Below are 18,581 nucleotides of genomic sequence, written 5' to 3'. Positions count from 1 at the left end.
ATCACCAGCGCCCGCCGCCCGCCCCACCTTCCGCCTTCACCCTGGTCCCAGGGGCGCACGGAACACTCGGACACTCGCTGCTGCGACGTTCACCAACATTGTTCCCCTGTCACCAGGACAGGACGCGGCATTCACAACGGAACAAAACGGAGCAGGGGTGTGTGTGGGAGGGATCATGCGGGTGGAATGGCCAAGGGCTAGGGATCCCAGCGCAATGGTGTGGCTGGGGAGAGGGGGTCTCCAGCGACGGGACCGGCAGACGGAAAGGGCTGGTGGGAGCTGCCAAGTATGGCCCACAGACCCAGAGCACTCCGGGTCGGCCCAGGCTGCCCTTCTCACCAGCAGCCTTCTGATCCCGAAGCTTCCCAATTGCTGCAGCCGCCCAATTTTGCCTGCTCTGATCCCCAGCCTGGGGGAGGGGATAAAGGAGGACAGGGCCGTCTTGATCAAAAGTAGGGTGTTAGCATATGCTGGTGGCCCACAGAAACCAGCAGAGGAGAGCTCCCAAGTCCGCTCTGCGGCACTGGGGCTCCCTTCCCCTCCTCTGCCTTGGTTTACCTGCCTGCTTGCGCAGTGCTTAGAATCTGTGAGCTTCAAGGGGATGGAGGGACTCGGAAATTGTGCCTGATTTAGCTTTTAGACTTTGCTCCCCTAAGGCCAGAGAAAGCCACCTGGGGAGGAGCCATTGTCCAGACTCCTGGGAGACAGATACAAATGACCTGGAAGGGGTTGATGCTGAGAATAAATTAGGGTCATCTGGGGTAGTGGTGGCTCTGTGGCTTCCGGGTCAGGAATAGTCAGGGCCACGCTGGGTATAGGTCAGATCCAGGTCCATCCAAGAACCAGGTGAATTCAGGGTAGAGTCCAGGCCAGTCTGGGGCCCAAGGGTAGGAGGGGCCAGTCCAGAAATGGATGGTCTATCCGTGGCAAAGGGGCTGGGGCAGTGTGTCACTGGTCCTGCATTTGCTGCTTCATCTTCTGCAGCATCTCCTGCATGCGCCTCAGCTGGTGGAGAGGGACAGCAGAGGGTGAGGTGAGAAATTGCTTTTGACAGACCCCCCTCCCCACAGTCACCTCTTCTCCAACCTCCTACCAACCTCCTCATCCTTCATCCTGATGAGCTTCTCTGTCTCTGCATCAGGGGTAGGCAGTGGTAAGATGGGGATGGGACTCTCCATGCGGCTGTCCTGGGTCAGTTTGCTGCAGGAGGTAAGGGTATGAGACGACCATTTCAAGAAAGTTCAGTTCTAGGTAGATGGGGTGGGAGGGCTTGCCCTGGTGTGGCTGGAGCCAGCAGGGGTGAGGCTGGGTTCCCATGTGTTGGGGGAGGGGCAGCCTACCTGGTCATCTGCTGGATGCAATGCGCGCGGTAGTTCTCATAGTGCACGTCGCAAGTCACGTCCTTGAGGTCGTGCATGTGAGTGCGGATGAGCATGTTACGCAACTTTACGAAATCGCAGTGTGCCTGATTCTCCACTGTGGGGCAGGAGTGAGCTGTGGGTGGGCACCAGCCCAGGGGAGCTTCCCACCCAGTACTGATGCCCCAAGCTTCAACTCACCCTCCACAATCCCCCAGGGGTACAGTCGCCCCCGGACACGCTGTCCCTTGGCTTCTACCACGGTGTTGCTGCCAATTACAGCAAAGGGTGCGCTCTCCTGTGGGGAGGGACCAAAGGCTCAGCCTAGCAGCTGAAAGTACAGGCTTGGAGGTTCAGGGGGGCGTGGCCACTTTTCCAACATCACCACCACTGAAGGAGGGCAAGGCATCACCCCTCTTTTGGACACTCTGCTGCCCATTGAAGCTACTGTGCCTCCTCTGCAGCTCACACCCCACGGGTTCCTCCTGCCGGGCTATGACCAACCAGGCAGGCTTCCCCCCAGATCTCCTCCCATTTAGAACCACCCCTGCAGCTTCAACTTCCGTGCCTCAGCCCAGCCCACACCCCCTGGTGGATGTTTCCTATCACACACTGCTCCTGATCCAGCAGTCCCCTGGCCCTGGCTTGGGTCTTGGATATCATCACTCTAGTTGCTGGGGCACACCACTTTCTGCAGCTCAGAATCTAGGAAGCAGGGGCATTTTATAGCCCTTGGCCAGTGGACTGAGCCTTAAGCTGGTGACCCCTGTAAAGCAGGTCAGGTTGACCTGGACAGGTGCTTCATGACCCCCCCTCCAAAAAAAAGGAACCATTATAGTCCAGGAAGTGCTATGACTGTCTAGCCTAGGTAAAGGGTGTCTGGATCTCTATTCTCAAGCCCCATCACTGCCCTCATCAGGCTAGACCTGGGTGCTCAGCCCGCCACTAGGACTGTGTGGCTCCAGTTTTTCTGCTCTGGCCCCCTCATGCCCTCACCCCACAGGGCTGCATGCTCACCTTCAGCTCCCGGTCCTGCTGCTTAAAGTCCTCATCCTCATCGGAGTCACACTCCGGAAACTGGTACACATGGATGCCGAACTTGTCAATCTCCTCCCGGATCTGCAGAGGTGGGGCAAAGATTCAGATCTGAGGCTGGCCCAGACCCCTGGAGCTCTAGGACTCAAAGTCTTTGGCAAGGTCCCTCCATGTCTCACCCGCTCCTTCAGCTTCCGGATCTCACTGGGGACCAGACAGTCAGCTTTGGCTATGAGGGGCACAATGTTCACCTTCTCATGCAGAGCCTTCATGAAACCCACGTCCACTGGCCGCAGCCTGCAGAGAGCAGCAAGAGGTGGGGATGGGCATGGTCAGGGAGGCAGGGAGGCAGGGACCTGCGTAGCTATGGAGTATACTGCCTGCAGGAAATCCACGCACCCATGCCCGAAGGGGGAGATGAAGTACAGGCAGCAGTGCACACGGTTGTCTTGGATGTTCTTGCGGTTGAGGCCGCTCTCATCCCGGAAGTACTGCTCAAACTGCTGGTCCACGTAGTCAGTGATGGGCTTCCAGCTAGGGGTAGAGGGAGTATGAGGCCACTGCAAGAGCTGTCTACTGGACAGGTAGAGGCTGGGATTGGTTGGGGACAGAGGACTGTTCCCCAGCCGGGCCTTCCTTACCACTCGGAATTGTTGACAGCATCCCCGAAACCAGGTGTGTCCACGATGGTGAGCTTCAACTTGACCCCCTTCTCCTCGATGTCCACTGTGTGCTTCAGAATCTCTACTGTCTGGTTGATTCGTTCTGTAATGGAGGCGGGGTGGAGGGGGAGGCATTGTTTTTTGTTTTTTTCCTTGAGCTCCTTTTGCTCAAGGCTAGTACTATGCCAATTGAGCCACAGTGCCACTTCTGGCTTTCTCAGAAGTTTATTGGAGATAAGAGTCTCACAGACTTTCCTGCCCTGGCTGGCTTCAAACCTCTATCTTCAGATCTCAGCCTCCTAAGTAGCTAGGACTACAGGCATTAGCCACTAGAGCCTGACAATTGCTTGAAGGGGCATTTCCAATCTTCATCTCTAACCTAGGGCCTAACTTCTCTATCTTGTCTCCATCCATCCATCCATCCCATCCATCTGCCCGCCACCTTGCTCTCAGCCACATAACCTGTTGTCTAGGCCACTCTTCTTGGACCCTAAACAGGAGCTCATTCCTCAAGGAGGATGCCCTTGAGGCCCCATAGGGCATTGTTGTTAGGACTGTGTAAGACCACTCACCCTCAGCACTGAGCAACTTCCGGTCTTTATAGAGGTCGGTCAGGAAAAGACTGTGGACCAGAGTGGACTTTCCTAGGCCAGACTCACCTGGGCAAAGGTACAGTGAAGAAGCTGAATTAGGTCTGGGGACCCTAGGGACTGAGCCTGGCTGGCAATTGTTCCAGCCACTCCTTCCCACAGCCTGGTCCACTTACCAGCCACCATGAGCGTGAAGTCGAAGCCTTTCTTCACTGACTTGCGGTGTACTTGGTTGGGCAGTGTGGCGAAGCCGACGTACTGCTTGTCAATATCCTGGGGACAGAAGGAAGTGGGTCAGGAGCATGTCACTGCCTCAGCCCCTACCCAGTTCAGGAAGAGGAGAGAGCAGATGGCACAGTTTCCTGGTAAAAATGGGGCGAGGGCTTGTGAAGCAAGGCTTAGGGGAGGGTGGCGGCGGCAGGAAAGGTAACCAGCCTTAGCAAGGGGCTCTGCAGAGACATTAGGGAAGCTCTGCTCACACCTGTAATCAGAAGGCCGAGATCTGAAGATCATGGCTTGAAGCCAGCCTGGGCAGAAAAGTCCATGAGACTCATCTCCAATTAATCACAGAAAAAAGCTGGAAGTGGTCTGTGGCTCAAGTGGTAGAGCACAAGGCCTTGAGCAAAAGCAGCTCAGGAATAGTGCATAGGTCCTGAGTTTAATCCCCAGGCCTGGCCCCTGCCCCCCCCCCCAAAAGACATTAGGGAGTAGGGGATTCTGGATATAAGGCACCAACAGACAGTGTCCTCCTTCCATGGGTGAGAGGGACAGTGGGGAGACCCCACAGACACATTCCAGGCCCTCCACAGGCAGAAGTCCAGGCCTCAACACCCCTCACCCCTCTCCAGCACACCCAGGGTGGGAGGCTCATCTGGCCTCCATCCAGCCTGGGGGTGGGAGGCAGCAGCTGAGGCTATTTATAGACAGAGGCGCCCAGCCTCCTCCACCACAGGGTCTCAATGCCCATTCGGAACGGACCCCTGGCCCTGTGGGCCTTCACATGCCCAGTAGTGACAGGCGATGGCCAGGCAAGCAGCACACACTGACCCACATTCCATCCCCTTTATACACACACACACACACACACACACAACACACAAACAACACACACACGCACCTTGATCTGCCTCTGGGCCTGAGTCCACAGGGACAGTGCTGGCCGGACAAGCAGCACACAGACCCACATTCCATCCCTTCTTCACACTCACAGACACAGATAGACACACAGACACAGACAGACACACAGACAGACACACACACACACACACACACCTTGAGCCGCCTCTGGGCCTGAGTCCGTGGCGACAGCAGCTGCTCCACCAGGCGGTCCTGGGGTGCTGCTAGGGAGTCCATCGCGGTGACCCTTGCCACCCCGCTGGCGCGGTACCACCCCGGATTGCGCGCGGGTGGGGGGAGGGGCGCTGGGTCTGGCGTTCACGCGGGACTTTGGCTCTTAAGCCCTCTCCTCGCAGGGGTGTTGCAGTCCCGGGAACTGAGGCCGGGAGAGGGGACGTGGCCCACCCGGGGGGTCGCCTGTTCCAGAGGCCATCAGGGCCATCGCCAGCTTCCGAGGGCCTTGCCGGGAGCGGCGGATCGTCGCAGCCGCGCCAGGCCCGGCTCCCGCACCCGACCCCGAGGCGGGGCTTCGCGGGCGCTCACGGCAGGGGGCGGCGGAGACGGCTCCGCCCGCCGCCGTCGCCGGGAAACCATCGCCTGGAAATTGGGCCGCGGGCGGAGCCTCGGGAAAAGTGCGGCGGTGGCGGCGACAGCCGGCGGGGCTCAGTCGAGGCGCGGGGCGGGGAGCGGCCACGCGGCGCCCCGGGGACCAGGAGCCTGGCCGTGGCGCCCGCGGGCTGAGGCGGGCGGGGCGGGACCGGGTCCACACGTGGGCGGCGGGGGTTGGCGTCTGTGATCCCCGCGTCCCCCCCCCCCCCCCCCGTCCCCAGACGCGGGGCGGCTTCTGCCCGCCAGAGGGCGCCGGCGGGGAGGGGATCGCGCCGACCCACGCGCGGGCACTGGCCCCTCTCCACCCTCTCACCCCCCACGTGCGCCACCGGTGCATGGGCGTGTCGAGGATTCTGGCCCCGCGTGGAGCCCGCAGACCAGGGAAGTTCAGTCGGGACTTGCCCCCCACGTTCACGGAGGCTTAAGTGGGCGAAGGGCGCGAGGGGGAGTAGGGCAGACAGAGTTTGCCATGGATCCTTTCCTCCAAATTTGGAAGCTGCGGCCAGCCTGCCATTCAAAGCCCCCCAGATAGCTCTGCCCTCGACCGCAGGGTGGGTGGGAGAATAGAGTGGGGACCCTTTCTCACAGTCCCGCGTGTGCATACACTTCCCCTCCAAGTTTGTCCGCTTGCTCTGACCCTACAGGGACTGGGATTGAAGAGTTCTGATCAGCTAGGCCCCCAATCCCCTGTGGCCACCCCAGGAACAGCAGGGACTGCCCGGCCCAGAACCACCCTCTGTGAGCCACCAAACCCTTTATTCTTCACCTTGGGGACCCCTCCGGAATCAGAAAAAGCCTGTCCCAGAGAGGCAGGAAAGTGATCCTGGGCAGGCCCTCGGCCAGTGTGCAGCTGGACTAGGAGGGTTCCCTATCCCCAGGCAACACCCCTCCCTCTGCCAGCCCCTCCCATCTTGGCTAGTGGAGGGGCCCCCACCTTCTATCCAAGCCCTGATCCTGCTGTGGGGCCTGGCACCTGGGTAGGAGGGTGGGCCTGCAGTTGGGAACAGGAGGGCCATTCATCCTAAGGCAATGGGCAGCCTCAGGGCTCCCAGCTCTCCAGGTCACCTCCCCAGTCGCGGCTCCCAGAAAGCCTTCTCCCTGGTTGCAGCCACAGTAATCCTGACCTTCCCACAGGAAGCCCCTGGGCTGAGTTCCATCCAGCCTCCATCACTGGTCCACTTTAGCTCAGGCTAGCATAGTACAGAGAGTTTTGGCCTGGGCCTCAGACTAAAAAGCCTCACCTCTCCTCATCCTGGTGCTAAGCAGACCTTGTTGGGCCCAGAAGTCCTCAGTTTCCCTAGTGGGAAGATTCTGAGGAAGGTTCAGGTTAGGAGAGCAGAATCCCAATCCCAGTTCTTACTCTGTTTGCCTCATCATCCAACTAGGCCCAATCAGGACCTGTATATTCCTGGGGGTGGGAGGAGTAGGGAGGTGGGAGGTAGGGACTCTTAAAGGAAAGGCCCTGCCACCCCCCTTCCTCTGGTCCCTTAGGCACAACAAATATTCCTCAGGGCTTCCTGAGCCGGCTGACACAGCTGCGCCCACCTCCTCCTGAGTAAGACTCTCCAGGCATTTCCATTCTTAGAATCACCAGTCATCTCTGAAAGTAGCAGCCCAGAGTTAACAGAGCCAACAGAGCCCTAGTCACTGCCTGAGAGGAGGTAGGGGACACAGAAGGCCAACACAGCCCCCAACCCCCTGCAATAAAGAGGCCTGAATAAGTTTTGGGTCAATAATAGCATAGGGTCTAGTGAAGCTATTGTGTGCTTCTGGCTCCTCTCAAACCCTTTGGGGTTTACCTCAAACACCTGGACCCCTTACCTTTGTTCCTGAGGCTCCCTCCCTTGGCCTTAACTGGTGCCCTCTTCCTCTGAGCCAGGGCAGAAGGCTGACTCTTAGCTGATCTCAAAGGATGGAGACTCAGATCTATAGGTGCTCACACTTCAGCAAAAGAATCTGGTTGGTGCTGAGTAGCAGGTGCCCTAGCCAGGTGACTCAGTGCCCTTAGGCCAGGCCTGGAGCTCCCAAATTGCATAGCAGAAGCAAAGGGGGCTGGTCCTGCTACCTCTATCTCTTTCTCTCTCCCTCAAACAATAGCCTTGCTGGTGAACGAGGCTGCATCTCAGGCTTTGTCTGACCAGAGATGATGGGAAGGCAGCTCTCTACCCAGGCTCCCAGGGGAGCCCCTCCCAGCAAGCCTCACCAGTACTGGGTGGGGCTCAGCCCTGCCAGAAGATAGCGCCAGGCAGCCAGTGACTCTCCAACTCACCCCACCTCCCAACTGCTTCTTGCCCTGCCCACTGCAACCTGGATTAGGACTCTTAAGGGTCCCACCCTGCATCCAGGCCATGTGTGAATGAACCCCATTCTTAATGGGCACTACCAAAGCCATGGATGGTGCCAGAATTTAGATTCCTTTTTCCTACTCCAAATGTGGCTGAGCTCAAGGCACAGAGGCCACCGGCAGGGCAACCCATCAGTCCCCAGTCTGTCTGGGTACCCACCCTTGTCTCCTTCTTAAGTCTCACAGCTAGCTTTGACCCCAAGTCACTGGGTTTTGCCTAGGCCAGCCTCCCACTAGCTTCGGTATTCCCAGAAGGCAGGGACCAGGACAACACCCTTTAAGCCCCAAGTCTATGTGTACCGATGGGGTCCAAAGATGGGTTCTGGGGCCTGTGATGACTCAGAATAGGTAGGCCCGGGAAGAGGCTGTTCACAGACTACAGTATATGAATTTTTGAGTGTGGAGAGGGGGTATAAAGGTGCAAGGGCATAAAATGGGGGTGACCAGATGCTCCCCAGAATTGTTCAGGAACTATGTACCGGAACTATGTATGAGGGCCCCCTCCTCAGCTCATGGTCTGCGGTGACCATACCGTACCCAAGACCCCCCCAGCACATGGCCTACAGGCCAAGTGGTCAGCAAAGAGATGCTGACGCTGGACCAGCAGGAGAGGGGCTCTCAATCCATCCTCCCATCCTCCCATCCCAGGGAGCGGCACAGGCCCCTCCACTCCCGCTGTGAGGGTCAAGGGGTCAGGCGTGGCTCCCACTCTCCCTTCCGCAGCCCTGTGCGCGGCGGCACTGCCCTAACAGACAATCGATTATTGGGACGAGGTTGGAAGACGGCCGGCGGGGGCGGGGTCGCGTCTGGGCGCCCGCGGCAACGGTGCCACAATGGGTGACAGGCAGTCAAGGTACCCAGACGCTGGGAGTGGCGGAGCGCACCTACCTGCTTGTCCTCTGCGGAGTCGGGGTCGTGATCGGGGCCAGGTCCGTGTCCGGGCGGGTCCGCGTCCGGGCGGGCGGGTGGGGGAGAGACGGAGAGACACGGTGAGGGATGGGCGGGCGGCAGGGACAAAGGCGCGCGCGGGCACGCGGGCGGGCGCCGGGCTCACCTGGGGTCGCCAGCTTGCTCTTGTACCGCAGTCCTGTGCTCATGGTGGCCGCCGGCGGGGGGGGGACGTGCGGCGGCGGGCGCGCGGGCGGGGCGCGGCAACGAGCGGCGGGCGGCGGAGGCCGAGGCCCGGCTGCGGGGTGACCCGCCCCTCCGCGCCGCCACCGCCCGCCCCGCCCGCGCGCCCGCCAGCCAATCGGCGCCCGCCGCGCCCACGCGCGACCAGGCGCGGGCGGTGGGGGCGGGGACTAAGCGCGCCCCCCCCCCACAGTGGCCCCTATGCCGGTGGGTTGTGCAGGGTTAAGCTGGGGAGACTGCCCCCCTGCCTTGCTCGGCCCATCCCAGAGCTCTGTCGCCCTTGTCATCCAGCCCAGGCCTGGGCTCTGGGCTCCGGCTGCTCTTGCAGAGATCCCAGGCCATTCTTGGGACTCTGGTCATCTATCCATGTGGCCATCCTGTTAAGCCTGACCCTGGGCTTGGCATCACCCCCGCTGGGGTTAATGAACACCCTCCCTCCAGTCTCCTGCACACAGCCCCTCATCCCAGCTACAAAGCGCATGTCAGTGGGCAGTTGTCCAGCCTCTCTTTTCTTGGACATTTGGGGCATGCCTGAAGCCTGCCTTGCCCACTCCACCCCAGCTCTGCATACTCACAAGCTGTGGGGTGTGCTCCAGTCTGACCTGCTGCCAGCCCTGGGGAGAAAGGTTTTCAGGGCAAGGCAAGGGCCAGGACTTGCATGTGCCCTATTTATAGATGGGGGGAAGGTGAGGCCCCAGACCTTCACTGAGTTAGTGGCACTTGACACAAGTAACTATAATCTCCTTCCTGTGTAATCATTATTGCCAGCAACCTTTGGCCTTGCCCAGAGGGTCCCAGAAGTCAGAGAGCCTTCTTCCTTCATGAAAGGACTATGGGAGCCAGTTAGGCAGGGCTCATGCCTGTCATTCTAGCTACTCAGGAAGCTAATATGTGAGGATCATAGTTCCAAGCCAGCTCAGGTAGGAGAGTCCATATGATTCTTATCTCTAATTAACCTCCCCCCCTCCGCACGCCCCCCCCCCTTGCAGTGCCCCCCCCCAATAGACCTATGGCTCAAGTGGTAGAGAGCTAGCCTTGAACAGAAAAATCTAAGGAATAGGGCCCAGAATATGAGTTCAAGTCCCAGTACTGGCACAAAATGAGAAAGAAAGAGAGGGGGTGGGGAGGAAGGAGGGGAAGAAGGGAAGGAAGGAAGGAAGGAAGGAAGGAAGGAAGGAAGGAAGGAAGGAAGGAAGGAAGGAAGGAAGGAAGGAAGTAGACTGGCTAGGGTACTGCCTCTCTCCAGGCTTAGAAGGATATGGCCTTGGGCTGGGAAGGTGGCTCAGTGGTAGAGCGCTTGCCTTGCATGCCAGAGGCCCTGGGTTCGATTCCTCAGCACCACATAAGCAAAAACGAAAAAAAAGCTGGAAGTGGCTCTGTGGCTCAAATGGTAGAGCGCTAGCCTTGAGCTGAAGAGCTGAGGGACAGCGCCCAGGCCAAGAGTTCAGGCTCCACAACCGGACCCCCAAAAAAGGAGGATATGGCCTTCTTTGCCCAGTCCAGGCAGTACTCTCCACAGCCAGAAAGCCCACCTCTGCCCTTAGGTACCCCTTGGTCCCCACACTGACCTGTGGGTTCCCTGAGCAAAGTCAGTGACAGTCCTTTACACAGAGTTGTCTGCTTGGTAAACCAAGAGGTCACATAAGCAGCTTCTCTTCTCCACAGTTCTTTGCCTACCTCCCCCTCTCCACTACAAACCTCCTCCAGGTCCAGGACTGTGACCAGCATGGGGACATCCTACTGTCCCAGCCCCTTCCCCAAAGCCACAGGGCCAGATAAGCTTGGAATGGAGACTTTTTGGTATATGTGCTATATGGTACGATACCTCTTTGGAACCTGGGTTTGTACACCATAATCACTCACATTTAATATTCTTATAGTGAAACATAAAACTATTTACACAATCCAGAATAATGAAAGCCCAGAATAAACAGTTGCACATCTGTTTATGCCTGGCTTTGTGACTGACTTTTGCTGATGAGTTTTGGGGTCATTTGAAATTCTGATAAAGGAATGTGGGCCATTAAGACAGGGACTGGCAGGGAAGTGCCAGGCTGGTGATCTGAGCAACTTAGCAGGCCAGAGTGGACTGGAGAAAAATTCCATATCAGAAGGCCTGGAGCTCTGCAAAATGGCTCATAGGGTCAGTGCATGGTCACACAGGGACACCTAGCTGGGCTACATATGACTTCTAGTACTGACCCTGTGATGAGACAAAGCCGGAAAGAAAGGACTCCTGACACTCAGGAAAGCAGAAACACACAGCCCTGAGTCAAGGAAGTTGAACTTGGCCTTGAGGGAGCATGTAAAGGGCATAGCTTGTGTACACAGTATGAGGGGGCACATGTACAAGAGTACCGGTGTGTGTGTGTGTGTGTGTGTGTGTGTGTGTGTGTGTGTGTGTGTGTGTGTATACCAGGGCTTGAACTCAAGGCCTTGCACTATCTCTCAGCTTTTTTGTTCATGGCTGGTGCTCTGCCTCTTGAGTCATGCCTCCAGTCTGCTATTTTGCATTAATTGGAGATGGAGTCTTGAAGACTTTCCTACTTGAGCGGATCCTCCAGTTTGTGTTTATTCCAGTACTGGGGCTTAAATTCAGGACTTCTTGCTTTTGCTTGGCTTTTTCACTTAAGGTAATACTCTACCACTGAAGCCATACCTCTACTTCTGGCTTTGTGCTGGTTAGTTGGAGATGAGAGTCTCACTGACATTTCTGCTTGGGGTTGGCTTTGAACCATGACCCTCAGATCTCAGCCTTCTGAAAAGTAGATAAGATTACAAGCATGAGCCACCAAGGCTCAACATTTTTTTTCCTACATAAAGGTAAATGTATCTCAAATATGACAGAAATGTAGTTGAGCTAAGGCATTTAATGGAGTGGGAGATGCTGTTTAGAGGAGCACAATCAGCACACATCCCAAATGCCAGACACTGTTTGCAGCCTGGAGTCTGCTCTGCTCTCTTGGTGTGGTTCTCAATCCCTCATCCCCACTCCCCCTCTCCTCCTCCCCCCCCACCCGGCCAATGAGGAGAAGCCTTGAATCCCTCCACTGGCGCATGGAGGCGCCATGGCCTGGCAGTACCCATGGCTCAACAGGTAAAGTATTCACAGGTGACATTTCTGTAAGTAGGGTCATAGGATACATTTCCAGTTCAGCCAGCAGAGCAGGGTCAGTGTTACAAATTCTTAGCTCTGGTCATAGCAGCCAGGGACTAAAAGCCCCAGGGAAACCCTTAGAAGGCTCAGGGCCATTGAAAAACACAACACCGCAGGCAGGCCCCGGTCTGATGATGGGGCTAAAGGAGCCTCAAGGCAGTCACCTGGGTATGCCACACCACCTTTACCTCTTCAGGATGTTGTGGCTTGAAGGAAAAACAGCTTCCCAAATTGAGGTGTTTACTTTGCTTTACGTAACATCACAAAAAGCAAGTGCTGATTGTAGTAGAAAGAACTGTAAATAAACTACTACTCCTGTGTGTGTGTGTGTGTGTGTGTTGGGGGGGGGGATGCTGTTTTTTTTTTTAATTCATAAGGAAAAAAGACTTAATGAGTGAAAAAAAATAAACTATACCAGAGAAAATCTGTTCAACCAGTTGGGCTACAAATAGCTTGGCACTTTTCAGAAGAAAAAAAAAATCTTTTTTTGTTAAGAAATTCTCAAGAGGCTGCATTTAAACCATGCGTCAGCCCCTCAGCACAGCTTGCGGAGAGTGGGTTTTCTCTGGTGCCACAAGGCCAGTTGGAGAGAGGTAGGAGCCTTGTGCGGAAGGTCTCCTGATGAAAATCACAGTGACAAAGTTGGGCTCTGGTGGCTCATGCTTGTAATTCTAGCTGCTCAGGAGGCTGAGATCTGAGGATTGCAATTAGAAGCCAGCTGGAGCAGGAAAGTCTGTGGGACTCTTATCTCCAATTAATTCACTATCATTGTGAGGTAGTTTTTATTGCTTTGTTTTGTTTGGTCAGTCGTGAGGCTTGAACTCAGGGCCTGGGTGCTGTCGCTGAGCTTTTCACTCAAGGCTAGCACTCTACCACTTAGTGCCACAGTGACACTTGCAGTTTTCTGGTGGTTAATTGGAGATAAGAGTCTTGCAAACTGCCCCACTTGCCATCTGCACTTGGTAGGCAGGTGACAAAAGTGTCCAGGTTCAGAGGTGGAGCAGTTTGTGCCTGAAGTCACACGGGTCATAGATGGCACATGGGCATAGATAGCCACAGTGACAAAACTCCACAGTGTTCTTCAGCTGAGGCTGAGGGCAAAGGTAAAGCTAGGCACAGCAGGTTAGACCCCTGGAGACTTCCTCACCCCTTCTATAGAATATATCAGAGCAGCCTTGTGCTAGGGGTAGGTGTCTTAATATCCTCAGGGCAGAGCAGAAAGTACAAAGCTTGCATATTCTGGAGATATGCTGGAGAATAAGCAGCTGGCCTCCAGAGTTCAGACCTCACGCCTCCAACAATGTGTGACTAGATTCTAGCACAGCCAGAGCATGAATTCAGGTCCCTTCTGTCACCCTCATCTTCCATCACTGCTGTCATTCCTCACCCTGGCCCAGCCAGCAATAGGAGATTTGAACTGAACTTCTAGCATGGAGGTGGAGGAGGATGGAAGGGAGGGAGAGGTTCCAAATCAGGAGATGCAGAGACTACGAATGTGGTTTAGTGGTAGAGGGCTTTTTCTTAGCATGCATGAAGCCCTGGGTTCTATTCCTCAGTACCACATAAACAGAAAAAGCCAGAAGTGGTGCTGTGGCTCAAGTGGTAGAGTGCTAGCTTTGAGCAAAAGAAGCTCAGAGACAGTGCCCAGGCCCTAAGTTCAAGCCCCAGGACTTGGGGGAAAAAAAAAAAGAAGGAAGGAAGGAAGGAAGGAAGGAAGGAAGGAAGGAAGGAAGGAAGGAAGAAAGGAAGGAAGGAAGAAAGGAAGGAAGGAAGGAAGGAAGGAAGGAAGGAAGGAAGGAAAATGAGGTACGTTCTGTGGTTTCCTGTCTCCATGCTTGGTGCTGGTGTGCACCCCTGCCTGGGCTGCCCTTATCCAGCCCTGCAGAGCCACAGTGCTGTCTCCAGCCCCTCCTGGCTTACCTCAGCCTTTACCTTCATCCTCAGCAAGTCTTTTCCTCTAAGGTGCAGCTAGGTAACTCTTTAACTCCAATCCAGCTACCTGGCCAGCTGACTCCTTGTCACTCCTGTCCCATATCCAAGGAATCTCAATGGTATCAGTTCACTCTGGGTAGCAAGGGAGGATAGAGGCACCCCAGGGTCAGGGTTACAGGGTAGACAGAACAAGGAAGCCAGGGTCAGCCAGGCACCTGTGTCTTATACCTGTAATTCTAACCTGTAATCTTAGCTACTCAGAAGGCTGAGATATGAAGATCATGGTTTGAAAGCGAGCCTGAGCAGGAAAATCTGTGAGATTCTTGTCTCCAATTAACCACCCCAAACTGGAAATGGATCTGGGGCTCAAGAGGTAGATTGCCAGCCTTGAGTGAAAAAGTTAAGGGGCAATGCCCAGGCCTCGAGTTTTAAACCCTAGCGTGCGCGCACACACACACACACACACACACACACACACACACACACACACACACACACACAAAGGCCAGGGTCTGGGGGGGGTGGGCAGCGGGGTGTGCTCTCAATCTAAAACCTCTTTCATCCTTTAGAAAGCAGTTCTGTGGGCTCAATCCAGCAAGAGAGAAATTGTGGGCACCCAGGAGTCTGGGGTACCCTCTTTGCTCCCAAAGGCAGCGACTGTCTCCATGCATAAGGGAACATGTGTGTAGGGTGAGGGGCTATGGGATTTTTTTTTATTTTCTTGTTAGAAAAATGTAAAGGGATCACTACACAAACCAAGCCTCATCACCAATCAAAGGCTGATTAAAGGCGCAAAGAATCCCTTGGCAGCTGCCTCTCCAAGGGGGTTCTACCCTGGCTCTACCCTCATTTAAAGCCGCCTGTGTACTGTGGGGTTGGCCAGAGCAGGGTTCCATGGGGATTTGAGCCCTGGTCAATACCAAGTCCCCGATTCACTGGACATCTGGAGCAATGGCCACAAAGGGCGCCTGTGCACTGGGGCAGGGAGCCAGCTTGGGGACCCTGAGTGGCTAGGGTCTCTCTGCTGGGGAGTAGAGTGCCCTTTCCCCACATCTGACTTGCTGCAGAGGCATCTGTGGGGCCCTGGGGCAGGGCCTGGAAGAGGAGACAGAAAGCTGTCCAGGGCAGAGACCACAAGTGCTGGTGACTCTGTAAGGAATTTGTGCTTAACAGACGCTGAGCCTCTGGGAGGATTTCCTCTATCAAGATGCCGCTAGTGGGACGCATGGGCAGAGCTGGACGGACCCCTGCCCATCTCCACCCCCACCTCTTGCCCCATAGAGGATGCCTTGGGACCTTCAAGGCTGTTTGTCCTTGCTGCACTACTGTGGTTTATGAACAGATGAATTAGTGATAGGAAATGGCGCCAACATCTTGATTGTCCTGGAGGCATTGAGCCATTAAAAAAAAAAATCCCACAGGAACTTGCAAAAGACTGAGTGCTGGGGCCAGAGCACCCGTGACCTAGATCTTGATGCAGTCAGCAGGAGAGCAATGTAGCAGAGCTCACCCCACCCTCCATCCACCCGCCTCTCTCCGCTCTGGCATTCCTATGATCTGAACTGGCTTCCCACTGCATTGGGCCTCCCTGACCTGTCCCATGAATGCCAGGCCAGATCTGAAAAATCCCTCTGGAATAAACAGGACACCAGGATGGCTCTGCTCCTCTCCTGTCACAAAAGTCAAATCCTGTAATGGCCTCAGCACCCTTACCAGCAGGTGCATGCCCCAGCCCGTCCTGGCACCCCACCCTATACATGCTGGCAGCAGGGCCCGGGCACCACCCAGAGAGGGTGGGTCAGGTCAGCAACCAGGCATGCATATGTTCCCATGGGAAGGCGGTCACCAAAGCCCTCCGTGTGGTGTCTATCATCCAAGGTCTCAGGTGACTGGCATGGAATTAGGGGGTCTTATCTTGCTTCCCACCATGGCCCAGCTTTGGTTGAATGGGGTCAGGGACACTGACAACTGGAAGGTTTGGGCTGGGAGCAAGGAGCAGCCATCTTCACCCATCATGGTATGGGCCAGTGGCAGTGGGGCTAGCCCATCAGCAGCTGGGTTTGTGCTTTTCTCCCAACTTGCTCCTGGTTGAACCTCATTTCTCATCAAGCATTGCTTCATGGCTACTAGGATCTAGAGTCATGTACTAGTGGAATGGAGAAACAGACACTTTCACTGTATGGCAGGTGTTTCAAAACTCCTTCCTCTTTGCATGATGAGACCACATGGGTTGGTGGTCATGCAGGGCCACCCTTCATAGACCTGGGGTCTCCAGCTCTCACATCTTGGGCTGAAGTTACTATGTGTCCCCTCCTTGTTCCATAGACTCTGTGTATATGTGTGCATGTGTGCACTCATGGATCCTGAGACTTGAACTCAGGGCCTAGACACTGACCCTGAGCTTTTTTTCTCAAGGCTAGTGCTCTACCACTTGAATCATAGCTCCACTTCTGACTTTCTTTTGGACTTTCCTGTACAGGCTGGCTTCAAAGCTTGATCCTCAGATCTCAGCCTTCTGAGTAGCTAGGATTACAGGCATGAGCAGGCATGAGCCACTGTCTTCTTGGTCCATAGGCTGTCTTTTTATTTTGCCAGTTGTGGAGCTTGAACTCAGGAGCTGGGCTGGGTGCTGTCCCTGAGCTTTTTTTTTTTTTTTTGCTCAAAGCTGGTGCTAAACCACTTGGAGCCACATATCCACTTCTGGTTTTCTGATGGTTCATTAGCGATAAGAGTCTCACAGACTTTCCTGCCTGGACTGGTTTTGAACCATGATCCTCAGATCTCAAACTCCTCAGATATAGACTGTCTTTTAAAGGTCTTCTAGAAAGCTGGGCACCAGTGGCTCAAGCCTGTAATCCCAGCTACTCAGGAGGGTGGGATCAGAGATCAGCTCAAAGCCAGCCCAGGCAGGAAAGTCTGTGAGATTATTATTATTTTTTTTTCTTTTTGGGTTCGGTCGTGGGGCCTGAACTCTGGGCCTGGGCGCTGTCCCTCAGCTCTTCAGCTCAAGACTAGCGCTCTACCACTTGAGCCACAGTGCCACTTCCGGCTTTTTTCGTTTTGCTTATGTGGTGCTGAGGAATCGAACCCAGGGCCTTGAGCATGCAAGGCAAGCGCTCTACCATTGAGCCACCTTCCCAGCCCAGTCTGTGAGATTATTATCGCCAGTTAACTACAAAAAGTTGAGCTGTGGCTCAAGTGGTAGAACACTAGCATTGAGCAAAAAAAGCTGAGAGCATCTGTGGCCCGAGTTCAACTCCCAGTACTAGCACGCCCATGCACATATGCATGTGCGCGAGTGCGCATGCGCACACACACACACACACACACACACACACACACACACACACACACACACACACACACACACACACATCCTCCTTCCTTAGGGTTCCACACTGAGGCATACCACAGGTCCTCATAGCCATGAGAGAGGAGCTGCGCCATGAGAAGTGGCACCAAGACCCGTGGGCTGACCTTTTGTGGCCCTGGGCAGTCGCCAGCCACGCTGAATGGATCTCCGAAGAGCAGGAAGTTTGCAGAGCTCATGGCTTACAGCATCATTAGGGCCAGAGTGTGGGTTTTCCAGTTTCTGGGCCATCAGGAACAGAGCCAGCATGCCATCAGCCGGGTCTGGGCTTCATTGCCAAGACAACCGGGAAGGTTCTGCCAGACCTCCTGCCCATGGTTTTTTGACTACAACTGTCACATATACATAATGACAGATACAATCAAGCCAGGGTCCAACCAGACAACCCCTAAGTCCTCAGAGGCACCCCCTCAGTGTGAGGCAGAAGTCCAGCTTAGTCGCCCCACTTGTGTCCCAGAGGAGCGTCTTGGCTGTGCCTGCTCCTGTTTTTTGTTTGTTTGGTTTGTTTTGAGACAGGGTTTCTCTATGTTTTCCAGGCTGGCCCAGATTCTATAATCCTGCTCAGTCTCCTGAGTGCTGAGATTAAAGGCTTGTGTCATGATATTTGTCTGTGTACTTGTTACTTAGAGTTGGGGAGGGGGGGTGGGGAGAGAAGGGAGGTAGGGAGAGAGAGGGAGAGATCTCTAGAATCTATGGTGTTCCATCTGTGGCGGCCCCAGCACAATAACTAAACAGCCTACATTTCCTGTGTGAAGTCAGTACCAGGAGAGGACCAGTCTGAATAAAGCTGCATTGCAAAATTGAAAGAGAGAGAAGGGATAGAAGGTGGCTCAGTGGTAGAGCGCTTGCCTTGCACACCTGAGGCCCTGGGTTCGATTCCTCAGCACCACATAAGCAAAAAGAAAAAAGAAGCCAGAAGTGGTGGCGCTGTGGCTCAAGTGGTTGAGCGCTAGCCTTGAGCTGAAGAGCTGAGGGACAGCGCCCAGGCTCAGAGTTCAGGTCCCACGACTGGACCCCCCCAAAAAAAATAGAAGATGGGGGGAGGGAGAGAGGAAGAGAGGGAGAGAGGGGAGAAATGGGGGGAAGAAAGAAAGAGAGAGAGAGAGAGAAAGAGGAGAGAGAGAGAGGAGAAAATCATTTTAAACTGAGAAACAAGCCAAGTACCAGTAGCTCATGCCTGTAATCCTAGCTACTCAGGAGACAGATCTGAGGACCAAGGTTTGAAGCCAACTCTGGGCAGGAAAGTTTATGAGACACTTATCTCCAATTAACCAGCA

At 55.1% G+C, this 18,581-nt stretch overlaps 1 protein-coding gene across 2 annotated transcripts; it reads right to left on the bottom strand.

Moving 5' to 3' along the window:
* Positions 1-84: 84 nt before the first annotated feature.
* On the bottom strand, positions 85-8,911 carry Septin5 (septin 5). Of its 2 annotated transcripts, XM_042666338.1 has the most exons (12): positions 8,769-8,911; positions 8,603-8,613; positions 3,822-3,918; positions 3,628-3,714; positions 3,035-3,158; positions 2,793-2,927; positions 2,573-2,690; positions 2,376-2,477; positions 1,560-1,656; positions 1,341-1,476; positions 1,098-1,200; positions 85-1,005 (listed from the first exon to the last, which is right to left on the bottom strand). In XM_042666338.1, the coding sequence occupies exons 1-12, from the start codon at positions 8,809-8,811 to the stop codon at positions 949-951; spliced, it is 1,110 nt and encodes a 369-aa protein (XP_042522272.1). In that variant the 5' UTR covers positions 8,812-8,911; the 3' UTR covers positions 85-948. The 2 variants fall into 2 exon arrangements, with proteins under 2 accessions (XP_042522272.1, XP_042522271.1); XM_042666337.1 differs by lacking the exons at positions 8,603-8,613; positions 8,769-8,911 and adding an exon at positions 4,918-5,019.
* Between the last annotated feature and the right edge of the window lie 9,670 nt (positions 8,912-18,581).

The sequence above is a fragment of the Dipodomys spectabilis genome, unplaced genomic scaffold (genome assembly GCF_019054845.1).
Source record: "Dipodomys spectabilis isolate Male_0828 unplaced genomic scaffold, ASM1905484v1 ptg000363l, whole genome shotgun sequence".
NCBI classification, from domain to species: Eukaryota; Metazoa; Chordata; class Mammalia; order Rodentia; family Heteromyidae; genus Dipodomys; species Dipodomys spectabilis.
Note: the sequence above shows the minus strand (reverse complement) of the source record. Positions and strands in the feature narration are given on the sequence as shown.